Here is a 12,758-nt window from a genome sequence, read left to right as displayed (position 1 = left end):
AAAATTCTAATAGGGAACCTCTCGATCACACCCTCTCAACTTAATCTAGATTTTACAAAGGAAAACTACTGCACACATTGGACATATGCAATAAAATGGAAGTTATAAAAAGTACATACTCGAAATTCTATAGAGAATAGAAGGTTCACGGTTCAAGGTATGTTTACTATCAATATAAGTATGCAGTAAACAACTCATTGTTAAAGTGAAGTATTTCACTAAATGGTTTGATGTATGTGCGATAAATAAGTTAATCTGAATCTAAATCAAGTGGTGACAGTATTCTACGATGAGCTAGTGTGGGTATTGATAAGAAAGTGGCTGATATAATCAGTACAGTACAATCTGTAATGTTCGCGATACCACCTCAGTAAGAAATGTGAGTCACTTTCACCTCTGTGTGCAGAAAATACTTTTGGATTTCATTCTGATGTAATTGATATCACCATAACATGAGCAGAAAGTCTAGTTTTTTTTGCATGTCTGTCTTGTGGAACTGGTGATTATCGTACAATCAGAACAGCCGTACCTTGAAAAATGCTTTTTGACCCATTGTGTCCATTCTAGCTCCATGTCAAAATAATTCAGCTAGCTCATCTTGAATATCTATGAGCTGTGAATTGTTTCCTCAAGTAGAGGATGCTGCACTTATTTAAGACATTGGCAGAAATCTGCTGGTCTGGAGTTTTTGCTTCATGTTGGTAAATTGGCTTCTTATTGTCACATCTAAAGAGGTTCAGTGAGGAAATACTTTGTTTTGAATGCCATCTGTATAAATCATTTCATTACAACTGTGCATTGAGATATCACAAAGCCAAATTAAGTGTTACAGTTACAGAGAAAGTGTAGTGCAGACAGATAATGTGGAAGGCTACAGCAAAGTAGATTGAGGTCAAGAGGTGATCTTGTCAGTCTTTGTAGTTTTTCATTGGTTCTATTGTAGTTCTTTGGTCTATTGTGAATGCCTGCCAGAAAGTCAAGTCAAGTCACTTTTGATTGTCATTTCAACCATAACTGCTGGTACAGTACACAGTAAAAATGAGACGTTTTTCAGGACCATGGTGTTACGTGAAACAGTACAAAAACTACACTGAACTACATATAAACAACACAGAAAAAAAAGCTACACTAGACTACAGACCTACCCAGGACTGCATAAAGTGCACAAAATAGTGCAGGCATTACAATAAATAAAAGACAGGTCAATAGGCACAGCAGAGGGCAGTAAGTTGGTGTCAGTCCAGGCTCTGGGTATTGAGGAGTCTCATAGCTTGGGGGAAGAAACTGTTACATAGTCTGGTCGTGAGAGCCTGAATGCTTCGGTGCCTTTTCCCAAATGACAGGAGAGAGAAAAGTTTGTATGAGGGGTACGCGGGGTCCTTCATAATGCTGTTTGCTTTGCGGATGCAGCGTGCAGTGTAAATGTCGGTAATGGCAGGAAGAGAAACCCCGATGATCTTCTCAGCTGACCTCACTATCTGCTGTAGGGTCTTGTGATCCGAGATAGTGCCATTTCCGAACCAGGCAGTGATGCAGCTGCTCAGGATGCTCTCAATACAACCCCTGTAGAATGTGGTGAGGATGGGGGGTGGGAGATGGACTTCCCTCAGCCTTCGCAGAAAGTAGAGACGCTGCTGGGCTTTCTTTGATACGGAGCTGGTGTTGAGGGACCAGGTGAGATTCTCTGCCAGCAGAACACCAAGAAATTTGGTGCTCTTTACGATCTCTACAGAGGAGCCGTCGATGTTCAGCGGAGCTTGGTCACTTCATGCCCTCCTGAAGTCAACAGCCATCTCTTTTGTTTTGTTCACATTCAGAGACAGGTTGTTGGCTCTGCACCAGTCTGTTTGCTGCTGCACCTCCTCTCTGTATGCCGACTTGTCGTTCTTGCTGATGAGATAGACCCACCATGGTTGTGTTATCAGCGAACGATGATGTGATTCAAGCTGTGGGTTGCAGCACAGTCATGGGTCAGCAGAGTGAACAGCAGTGGACTGAATCAAAGGCTAGTATTTGGTGACGTATGTACATTGACATATGCGTTCCTTGTGGGCTACCTCCAGCACAATCCTCACTGATTTGATTTGACGCAAATAACGTATTGCAGTGTATGTTGCAATGTTCATGTGACAACTAAAGCTAATATTTACCTTTAATCTGCAAGAGTCTTATAACTGCAGGATAGGGGCTAAATTTGAGCTTGGTGGTAATGGAGAATGGTTCACTGGTGAATTAAGGCCCAAGTTTTAATTTTTCTCCCCAAAGAAGAAACTGATAATAGAAACAACACATTTTAATGTTTTATTTTCGACAACAGGACTTTCAAGGATGCCTTCAGTAACTACATTGTAAAGATCACGTTTAAAGTCAAAATATAGTTTCAAGGAAAGAATCTAGAATCAACTTTATCCACCATATATATTTACATTTATTAGGAACTTACTGTGGTGTGTTAGGGTGCAACGTGCAACAAAATACAACAACGTTCATCAATTATAAAGAAATCAAGAATTATATAAAATAAAGTTAGAGATTAAGGAATGGATATAGAATAAAATGTGCATAAATACATAAATACCAGTGTGTATTTACAATGTAAACAGCATTATATAAAGTGGTTTAAAATATTTATAGTGCAGTGACAGGGGTAATAGAGGAAGTGGGGGAGTGCTAACTGCAATGGTTGATCATATTAACTTTCTGAAGAAATAAACGTTTGAGATGGTGTGAGATTTTTGTTCTAATAACCCTTTTGCACTTTCCAGGAGAGAGCTTTCGGAGTAAAGAATTTGTAGGGTGCGGGATGTTTGCAAACCACATTTGAAAACTTCCTTTTCCTTCTACTTGAAAAGTCACTTGCTTATCTGTGATTCAGTGAATGGCATTCTTAACTATTGAGCCAGGAACCCAATGATGCAACCTCAATAACTCTCAGAGACGTGAGTCAAGATAGGCTTTTATTAGCTGGAAGAAAGCACCGTCAGCAGCAAGAGACCACCACACAACATCCTGGAGACTGAGGGAGGAGCAGTGCCTCCAATCGCCTTTGTACAGGGGTCTGTGGGAGGAGCCACAGGAGCAGTCGGGGTGGGGGGGGCATGTCCAGGCAGGTATATGTAGTTCACCACACCGAAGTACAGTAACTACCTCCCACTCTGGTGTAGCAGAACCAGAAATGTCACCTTTCAGGTGAGATTGTATAATAAGTGTCCCACATACTAATTAAGAATGAGGTTAACAAGTCCATTGTTTCAAAATGATGCTTACAACTTTATAATATAAGATTACTTTCTTTCATTTTCAGAATTTTTTATTACCTAAATTGGCATTTTAGAGCTGACAGATTTGTAACCGAAGATCTCCGATATGTTCCTTCTACCTGCTTATATTGCAATCCATCTTGCATTATCCGTTGGATCGAGTAGTAAGACCCCAGACCCCCTGGCAAATCTGAGTAAGTATTGAACATTCATTTAATACAATGCTTGAATGACTTACTGAGGGCATTCACCCAAAGGTGTCCTGAAGGATGGTTGAAGAGGTACCCAAATCCATTCTGTGACATCCAAAACTCAGAATCATTCATGCTTGTAAAAAAAGAAAACTGGCTGTACTGTATAAACCCTGAAAATCTGAACTATACTGAAATATACCTTTTGTGTTTTATATTCTGTATTTTTCAATCACTTTTATGTTGCGTGTCTTTTTTTTGAGTGTTGGGCGATAGAGGGGTTGATGTTTTTATTTGAACGGGTTGCTTCCAAGGTTCTTCCTTGTTTTGTGACTATCTGTCAGGAAGACAAATTTCAGCATTGTATACTGTATACATACTCAGATAATAAGTTTACATTGAACTTTGAATCCAACCGCCTTCAATTCCTTGATCTATCAAAAGTGTAATGACAGCCTCCTCAGCTGCCACATCACTTTTTGGGGTAGAAAATTCTAGTGATTCATAAAATGAATTTCACGAGCACAGATTCATTGAATAGTGAAAATTTACAGCACAGAAGTAGAGCTTGATATCCCATTTCCATGCCAACCATGTTACCTGCCTTTATGCTAATCTCATTTGCCTGCATTAGACCAAAACTTTTCTACTACTTTTCTAAATTAGTGTTTTCCAAATACTTCCTAAAATAGTTTCTGCCTCCAAGTCAAGTCACTTTTATTGTCATTTTGACCATAACTGCTGGTACAGTACATAGTAAAAATGAGACAACGTTTTTCAGGACCATGGTGTCACTATGTTATAAGTTAATGCAACACACACAAAATGCTGGAGGAACTCAGCAGGCCAGGTAGCATCTGTGGAAAAGAGTAAGTTGTCGACCCAAAAGTTTAATCACAAACAAGAGAAGATCTTCAGATGCTGGAAATCCAAGCAGCCCACACAAAATGCTGCAGCAACTCAGCAGGCCAGGCAGCAGCTGTGAAAATGTGTATAGGCCTGCTGAAGGATCTCGACGCGATACAATAACTGTACTCTTTTCCATAGATGCTGCCTGGCCTGCTGAATTCCTCCAGCATTTTGCGTGTGTTGTCATCATAAGTTTGGTATGTCATCAAAGACACTCGCAAATTTCTACTGATGTACCCTGGAGAGTATTCTGACAGAGTGCATCACTGTCTGGTGTGGGGGTGGGGGGGAGTGGTGACTACTGCACAGGATCGAAAGAAGCTACAGAAAGTTGTAAAATTAGTCAGCTCCATCATGGATACTAGCCTCCCCAGCATCCAGGACATCTTCAAGGAGTGATTACTCAGAAAGGCGATGTCCATTATTAAGGACCTCTGTTACTCAGGGCATACCCTCTTCTCATTGTTACCATCAGGGAGGAGGTACAGGAGCCTGAAGGCACACACTCAGCGATTCAGGAACACCTGCTTCCCCTCTGCTTTCAGATTTCTGAGTGGGCCATTGAACCCATGAACACTACCTCACTACTTTTTTTTCTTCTTTTGTACTATTTATTTAATTTAACTTTTATATAGTATGAGTGTGAGGGCAGCTTGTTGTTCTCGGTGTCAGATGTGGGAGGTCCTGGAGTCTCCGAGCCTCCCGGACGTCCACATCTGCACCAGGTGTGTCGAACTGCAGCTCCTGAGGGACCGAGTTAGGGAACTGGAGCTGCAGCTCGATGACCTTCGCCTTGTCAGGGAGAGTGAGGAGGTGATAGAGAGGAGTTACAGGCAGGTGGTCACTCCAGGGCCACGGGAGGCAGATAGGTGGGTCACGGTCAGGAAGGGGAAGGGGCAGGTACTAGAGAGTACCCCAGTGGCTGTACCCCTTGACAATAAGTACTCATGTTTGAGTACTGTTGGGGGGGACAGCCTACCTGGAGGAAGTGACAGTGGCCGGGCCTCCGGCACAGAGGACGGCCCTGTAGCTCAGAAGGGTAGGGATAGAAGAAAGAGGACCATAGTAATAGGGGACTCGATAGTCAGGGGTTCAGACAGGCGGTTCTGTGGAGGTGATTGGGAGTCCCAGATGGTAGTTTGCCTCCCTGGTGCCAGGGTCCGGGACGTTTCTGATCGCGTCCAAGATATCCTGAAGTGGGAGGGTGAGGAGCCAGAGGTCGTGGTACATGTAGGTACCAATGACATAGGTAGGAAAGGGGAAGAGGTCCTGAAACGAGAGTATAGGGAGTTAGGAAGGCAGTTAAGAAGAAGGACCGCAAAGGTAGTAATCTCGGGATTACTGCCTGTGCCACGCGACAGTGAGAGTAGGAATGGAATTAGGTGGAGGATGAATGCGTGGTTGAGGGATTGGAGCAGGGGGCAGGGATTCAAGTTTCTGGATCATTGGGACCTCTTCTGGGGCGGGCGTGACCTGTTCAAGAAGGACGGGTTACACTTGAATCCTGGGGGGACCAATATCCTAGCGGGGAGGTTTGCTAGGGCTACAGGGCAGACTTTAAACTAGTAAGATGGGGGGGCGGAAATCAATTTGAGGAAACTATGGGAGAGGAGGTTAGTTCACCAGTAGAGCAAGTAAGTAGACAGTGTGTGAGGGAGGAAAGGCAGGTGATGGAGAAGGGAGGCGCTCAGCCCGAAGTTGTAGGGGAGAAGAAAGAAAAGGATAATAAATTTGAATGCATTACTAGGGATGAAAAGAGAGGAGGAGGTGGAGATGATCTTAAATGTATCTATTTTAATGCTAGGAGCATTGTAAGAAAGGTGGATGAGCTTAAAGTGTGGATTGATACCTGGAATTATGATGTTGTAGCTATTAGTGAAACATGGTTGCAGGAAGGGTGTGATTGGCAACTAAATATTCCTGGATTTAGTTGCTTCAGGTGTGATAGAGTAGGTGTTGCATTGCTTGTCCGAGAAAATCTTATGGCGGTGCTTTGGAAGGATAGATTAGAGAGCTCCTCTAGGGAGCCTATTTGGGTGGAATTGAGGAATGGGAAAGGTGTAGTAACACTGATAGGAGTGTATTATAGGCCACCTAATGGGGAGCGTGAGTTGGAAGAGCAAATGTGTAAGGAGATAGCAGATATTTGTAGTAAACACAAGGTGGTGATTGTGGGAGATTTTAATTTTCCACACATAGATTGGAAAGCTCATTCTGTAAAAGGGCTGGATGGTTTAGAGATTGTGAAATGTGTGCAGGATAGTTTTTTGCAACAATACATAGAAGTACCGACTAGAGATGGGGCAGTGTTGGATCTCCTGTTAGGGAATGCGATAGGTCAGCTGACAGATGTATGTGTTGGGGAGCACTTCGGGTCCAGTGATCACAATAGCATTAGCTTCAATATAATTATGGAGAAGGACAGGACTGGACCTAGAGTTGAGATTTTTGATTGGAGAAAGGTTAACTTTGAGGAGATGCGCAGGGATTTAGAGAGAGTGGATTGGGTCAAGTTGTTTTATGGGAAGGATGTAATAGAGAAATGGAGGTCATTTAAGGGTGAAATTATGAGGGTACAGAATCTTTATGTTCCTGTTCGGTTGAAAGGAAAGGTTAAAGGTTTGAAAGCGCCATGGTTTTCAAGGGATATTAGAAACTTGGTTCGAAAAAAGAGGGATGTCTACAATAGATATAGGCAGCATGGAGTAAAGGAATTGCTCGAGGAATATAAAGAATGTAAAAGGAAACTTAAGAAAGAGATTAGAAAAGCTAAAAGAAGTTACAAGTTTGGTTTGGCAAATAAGGTGGAAGTAAATCCGAAAGGCTTCTACAGTTATATTAAAAGCAAGAGGATAGTGAGGGATAAAATTGGTCCCTTAGAGAATCAGGGTGGTCAGCTATGTGTGGAGTCGAGGGAGATGGGAGAGATTTTGAACGATTTCTTCTCTTCGGTATTCACTAAGGAGAAGGAGATTGAATGGTGTAAGGTGTGGGAAACAAGTAAGGAAGTTATGGAACCTATGACAATTAAAGAGGTGGAAGTACTGGCGCTTTTAAGAAATTTAAAAGTGGATAAATCTCCGGGTCCTGACCGGATATTCCTCAGGACCTTGAGGGAAGTTTGTGTAGAGATAGCAGGAGCTCTGACGGAGATCTTTCAGATGTCATTAGAAACGGGGATTGTGCCGGAGGATTGGCGTATTGCTCATGTGGTTCCATTGTTTAAAAAGGGTTCTAGAAGTAAGCCTGGCAATTATAGACCTGTCAGTTTGACATCAGTGGTGGGTAAATTAATGGAAAGTATTTTTAGAGATAGTATTTATAATTATCTGGATAGACAGGATCTGATTAGGAGTAGCCAGCATGGATTTGTGCGTGGAAGGTCATGTTTGACAAACCTTATTGAATTTTTTGAAGTAGTTACGAGGAATGTTGACGAGGGTAAGGCAGTGGATGTAGTCTATATGGACTTCAGCAAGGCCTTTGACAAAGTTCCACATGGAAGGTTAGTTAAGAAGGTTCAGTCGTTAGGTATTAATGCTGGAGTAATAAAATGGATTCAACAGTGGCTAGATGGGAGATGCCAGAGAGTAGTGGTGGATAATTGTTTATCGGGATGGAGGCCGGTGACTAGCGGGGTGCCTCAGGGATCTGTTTTGGGCCCAATGTTGTTTGTAATATACATAAATGATCTGGATGATGGGGTGGTAAATTGGATTGGTAAGTATGCTGATGATACTAAGGTAGGAGGTGTTGTGGATAATGAGGTGGGTTTTCAAAGCTTGCAGGGAGATTTATACCAGTTAGAAGAATGGGTTGAACGTTGGCAGATGGAGTTTAATGCTGAGAAGTGTGAGGTTCTACATTTTGGCAGGAATAATCCAAATAGAACATACAGGGTAAATGGTAGGGCATTGAGGAATGCAGTGGAACAGAGAGATCTAGGAATAACAGTGCATAGTTCCCTGAAGGTGGAGTCTCATGTAGATAGGGTGGTGAAGAAGGCTTTTGGAACGCTGGCCTTTATAAATCAGAGCATTGAGTACAGAAGTTGGGATGTAATGTTAAAATTGTACAAGGCATTGGTAAGGCCAAATTTGGAATATTGTGTACAGTTCTGGTCACCGAATTATAGGAAAGATATCAATAAATTAGAGAGAGTGCAGAGACGATTTACTAGGATGTTACCTGGGTTTCAGCACTTAAGTTACAGAGAAAGGTTGAACAAGTTAGGTCTCTATTCATTGGAGCGTAGAAGGTTGAGGGGGGATTTGATCGAGGTATTTAAAATGTTGAGAGGGATAGATAGAGTTGACGTGAATAGGCTGTTTCCATTGAGAGTAGGGGAGATTCAAACGAGAGGACATGATTTGAGAGTTAGGGGGCAAAAGTTTAAGGGAAACACGAGGGGGTATTTCTTTACTCAGAGAGTGATAGCTGTGTGGAATGAGCTTCCTGTAGAAGTAGTAGAGGCCAGTTCAGTTGTGTCATTTAAGGTAAAATTGGATAGGTATATGGACAGGAAAGGAGTGGAGGGTTATGGGCTGAGTGCGGATAGGTGGGACTAGGTGAGATTAAGAGTTCGGCATGGACTAGGAGGGCCGGAATGGCCTGTTTCCGTGCTGTGATTGTTATATGGTTGTTATATGGTTATAACCTGATTTTAATTTAACCTGAATCTGATTTTGGCAAGTTCACTCTACAACCTCCTTTGCTCCAATGGGAATAAACACAGTCTATCCAGTCTTTTCTTAGAACCATAGCCCTCTCTTCCAGGCAAAAGTTTAGTGAATTTCTTCTGTGCCCTTTCTATTGCTACCATATCCTTCCTGTAGTACACTGACCAGAGCTCTATACGTACACACTCTAAATATGGTCTAAACAATCGCAACATGACATCCCAGCTCTTGCACCTGAATCTCCACAAAATCTTCAGTCCTGCGCTAAAGCAAACTTGGTGTGTTTTCTTGTCAAAAGTTGTGTATGATTTGTTTCACTTTTGTTTTTCAATGCTTGTAAGATACCATGTTCCTGTGATGCTGCTGCAAGTTAAGTTTTTCAGTGCACCTGTGCATACATGTACTTGTGCAAATGACAATAAATTCGACTTTGACAATGGATAGATGATGAGCTTGTCATCGTGTGCTCATGGATGTGTGCCATGTCACCTTCAAATAAAGATCACAGGATACATGATTGGAATCCATATTGTAAAGAGTATTTGGAGGTGTTGGGTGGAAACCAGTTGTTAATAGAACCATTGAACCATTCATTTGTTGGTGTTGATGTTATTGTTGACTACATTAGTTTGTAATCAAAACCAACTTGGCTGCAATAGTTAATGCCAGAGCCTAAAGGGGAGTTAACAATACAGGTGGGTAGTTCAATAAAGGACAGATAAATTCAATAATAGTGTATAACATTTAGAGGAAAGAGCAAGATTGTGAGTGTGTTATTTCCTGTTGTGCTTCATATAATCAGAAAGACTATTCTCAGAAAATGAAGCAGAAGGGCTCTTAACCATCCAATAAGGTCACATCTGATCCTGTGCCAGCCAATCACTTTTTCAACAAATTCCTATATCTCCTCATACCTTTACTGACCAAAAATTTAGTTCTGCCTTCAATATACTGAAATGTTTGGGATTTTGTTTCAATGTTTTATTCTTGTTTCTATATTAAAGAAAAGAAATATAATTACTAAAAAGAGTGCAGGGCACTGGTATGAGTAATTTTCCTTGACAGGATGAATTCAGAAGCTGGTTTGTACTCTTTACTGGAAATGGACAGAAAGAGGGGCATGAAACGGCTTCTGAGATATTGAGACTTCAGAAAAGTTAGATTGTGACCACAGAATTTACATATCAGCTTGAAGTGAAGTAAAGAATAAAGTACACTTCTCTTCTTTGGAGTATCGTCAAGTCAAGTTGATTGTCATTTAACTATATACATGACAATTGAGACAACTTTTCTCTAAACCAGGGTTTAAAGCACCTTAGCATGCATAACACACAATAACTTATGAATGAAGGATAAAATCTACAGATGGTTACTTATAAACAAATGAACCAAAGTAAATAAATTAAATATACTAAGGTACAGAACAGATTAACCAGTGAAGCTTTGAATGCGATACAGCAGGGAGTTGCATAGCCTAATGGCCTCGGGGAAGAAACTGTTTCCCATCCTGGCTCTTCTTGTCTATGGATTGGAGTCTCCTGCCTGATTTCATAAAGTCAAAAATGGTACTGGATGGATGGGTGGGATCCTTAATACTACTAAGGCAATGCATGTGCAGTGCTTCTGACAAAAGACACTAATAGTTGATGAGGCAGCCCCAAAATCCTCGCAGTGTTCTCACAGTCTTTTGTAGGGACTTCCAATTCAGTACTTGGTTGCTCCCGTGCCAGATGGAGATGCAACTTGTCAGGATGCTCTTGGCGGTCCTCCTATAAAATGCAGTTCAGGGTGGGGCGTGAGTTTGGAATATTGAAGAAAGACATAGTAAAATAAAGAAAGGACTTGAAATATCAATAGAAAATACTGGAGGCACTCAGGAAGTCAGGCAACACCAGTAGAAAGAGAAACAGTTTTAGTTTCAGATTTGAGATTCTTGGTTCTATGATGAGAGTTACCAAAAAATCCTTACCCAAGATAATACTCCTAGATCCCACATCATCAAATACCAAGAGTTAATCTTCGGACTCTTTCTGAGACGAACATTAATTGCTGCTGTCGAGCCATCGGTTTGGTGAAGGGGTGCTCATTGGTCTACCTGAAACTTGTTTGTCTTCTGGCATCTGTCAGTAAATGCTGCTAACGGCACGATCTAGAGTGCAGGAGAATGTGCTGAGGGCTGCACAGAGACTTGAAGCAGCCGGCACAAAAGCTGCATGTGGAAAGAGCACAGTCTAGGATCGTGGCAGCTCTTGTCACTGTAACAGTAACAGCCTCTCAAACATGAGAAGCACTGCAAAAGGATGTATAGATTTGATGGCACCATGAATGTAAATAAATGCACACCAATATTATTTCTGTATATATCTTTATAAATGTGTATTTTTAAGAAAAATTCCACCTTTTAAAACTTTCTGTTACACTCTTTACTGGAGTCTAAAAATAATCTTGCATATCCCCTTGTCTTATGGGAATCCATCTATCCCCATTTTCAAAGTTGCTAGCATTTTACATTCCTAAAAATCTTTTGGTAGGACATTCAGAATGAATCAGATTTCATTTGATTATTTAGTTCTTGTTTCTGTGTTACAGGAAAGAATATAATTACCAGGAAGAGTGTGGGTGGAATGGTGTGAGTCAATTTCTTTTACGGGATGAATTTAGAAGTCTGTTTGTGCTCTTTACTGGAAATGGACAGAAGGAGAGTCATGAGAGGGATTTTGAGTCTTTCAGACTTCAGAAAAGTTAAATCTTGACCATACAATTTATTAAACAGCTTGAAGTGAAGGAAAGCAAAAGATAAAAGCCATTTATTTTCCTTGGCATATGAAAGAAAGACATAGAAAAATAAAGACTTGAAATACAAACAGAACTCTCAGCATGTTGAGCAACATCAATAGAAAGTGAAACATATTCTGTTTCAGGTCTGGGACCTTTCCAACATGGATTTTGAAATTTCTAGCTTTTTGAATTTCTACCAAACGATATAGTAGGAATGACGTTCGAGTTTACCATAATCCGACTGTGCACACGTACAACCTTCGGACCACAGCACATCCACACTACATATATCACACACAGCATGCAAGATAAAATATTACCACAAATAAGTTAATAAACATAATTCAAAATGCATGTAGTGTGCTGCACAGGTAAGCAGTGAACAGTTCACTGTCCTCGTGACGAGACCTTGGTGGTAGCAGGATTTTCATTAGTCTCACATCCCGAGAAAAAGCTGTTACCCAGACTGGCAGTCCTAATCCTAGTCTTAGTTCTGTAATGTAAAACAATAGCAATTTTGAAATGGTGATAAATGAATTCCCATAAGGCAAGGGGATACACAAGATTAGTATTACAGACTCCACTTACGAGTGCAGCAGAAAGTTTAAAAGGGTGGAATTTTTCTAAACATTATACACATTATTTACAAGTATATACTCTATACAGGAATAAATTTGGTACACATTTCTCTACATCAATTGTGCTATCAGATCTATATATTCTTTTACTGTGCCTTTCATATTAGAGAGTCTGTTTCTTGACTTCTGGTCAAGATGACATCAGTTTTCAATGCTCCCTTGGACGATATCTTCCACATAACTAGCAAAAATATCTGTTTTTACTTCTCTTACATCAGCTTTTAACCTTAAATGTGTTTCTGGGCCTGTTGGAGCTTGCGATTTACGTTTTGGAGATCACTTGAATGACCCAGTGCTTTGCAG

The 12,758-nt window shown here is 41.0% G+C and overlaps 1 protein-coding gene across 2 annotated transcripts in view; it reads left to right on the top strand.

Moving 5' to 3' along the window:
- Window positions 1–12,758, top strand: part of LOC140727024 (interleukin-13 receptor subunit alpha-2-like) — a 93,038-nt gene that overhangs the window by 53,053 nt on the left and 27,227 nt on the right. For both annotated transcript variants that reach the window (XM_073044185.1, XM_073044183.1), the window contains one exon: window positions 3,305–3,454. In XM_073044185.1, coding sequence (XP_072900286.1) covers window positions 3,367–3,454 — 88 coding nt within the window. In that variant the 5' untranslated portion in view covers window positions 3,305–3,366. The remainder of the gene's footprint in view (window positions 1–3,304; window positions 3,455–12,758) is intronic.

Source organism: Hemitrygon akajei, chromosome 4 (assembly GCF_048418815.1).
Source record: "Hemitrygon akajei chromosome 4, sHemAka1.3, whole genome shotgun sequence".
Taxonomy (NCBI): Eukaryota; Metazoa; Chordata; class Chondrichthyes; order Myliobatiformes; family Dasyatidae; genus Hemitrygon; species Hemitrygon akajei.
Note: the sequence above shows the minus strand (reverse complement) of the source record. Positions and strands in the feature narration are given on the sequence as shown.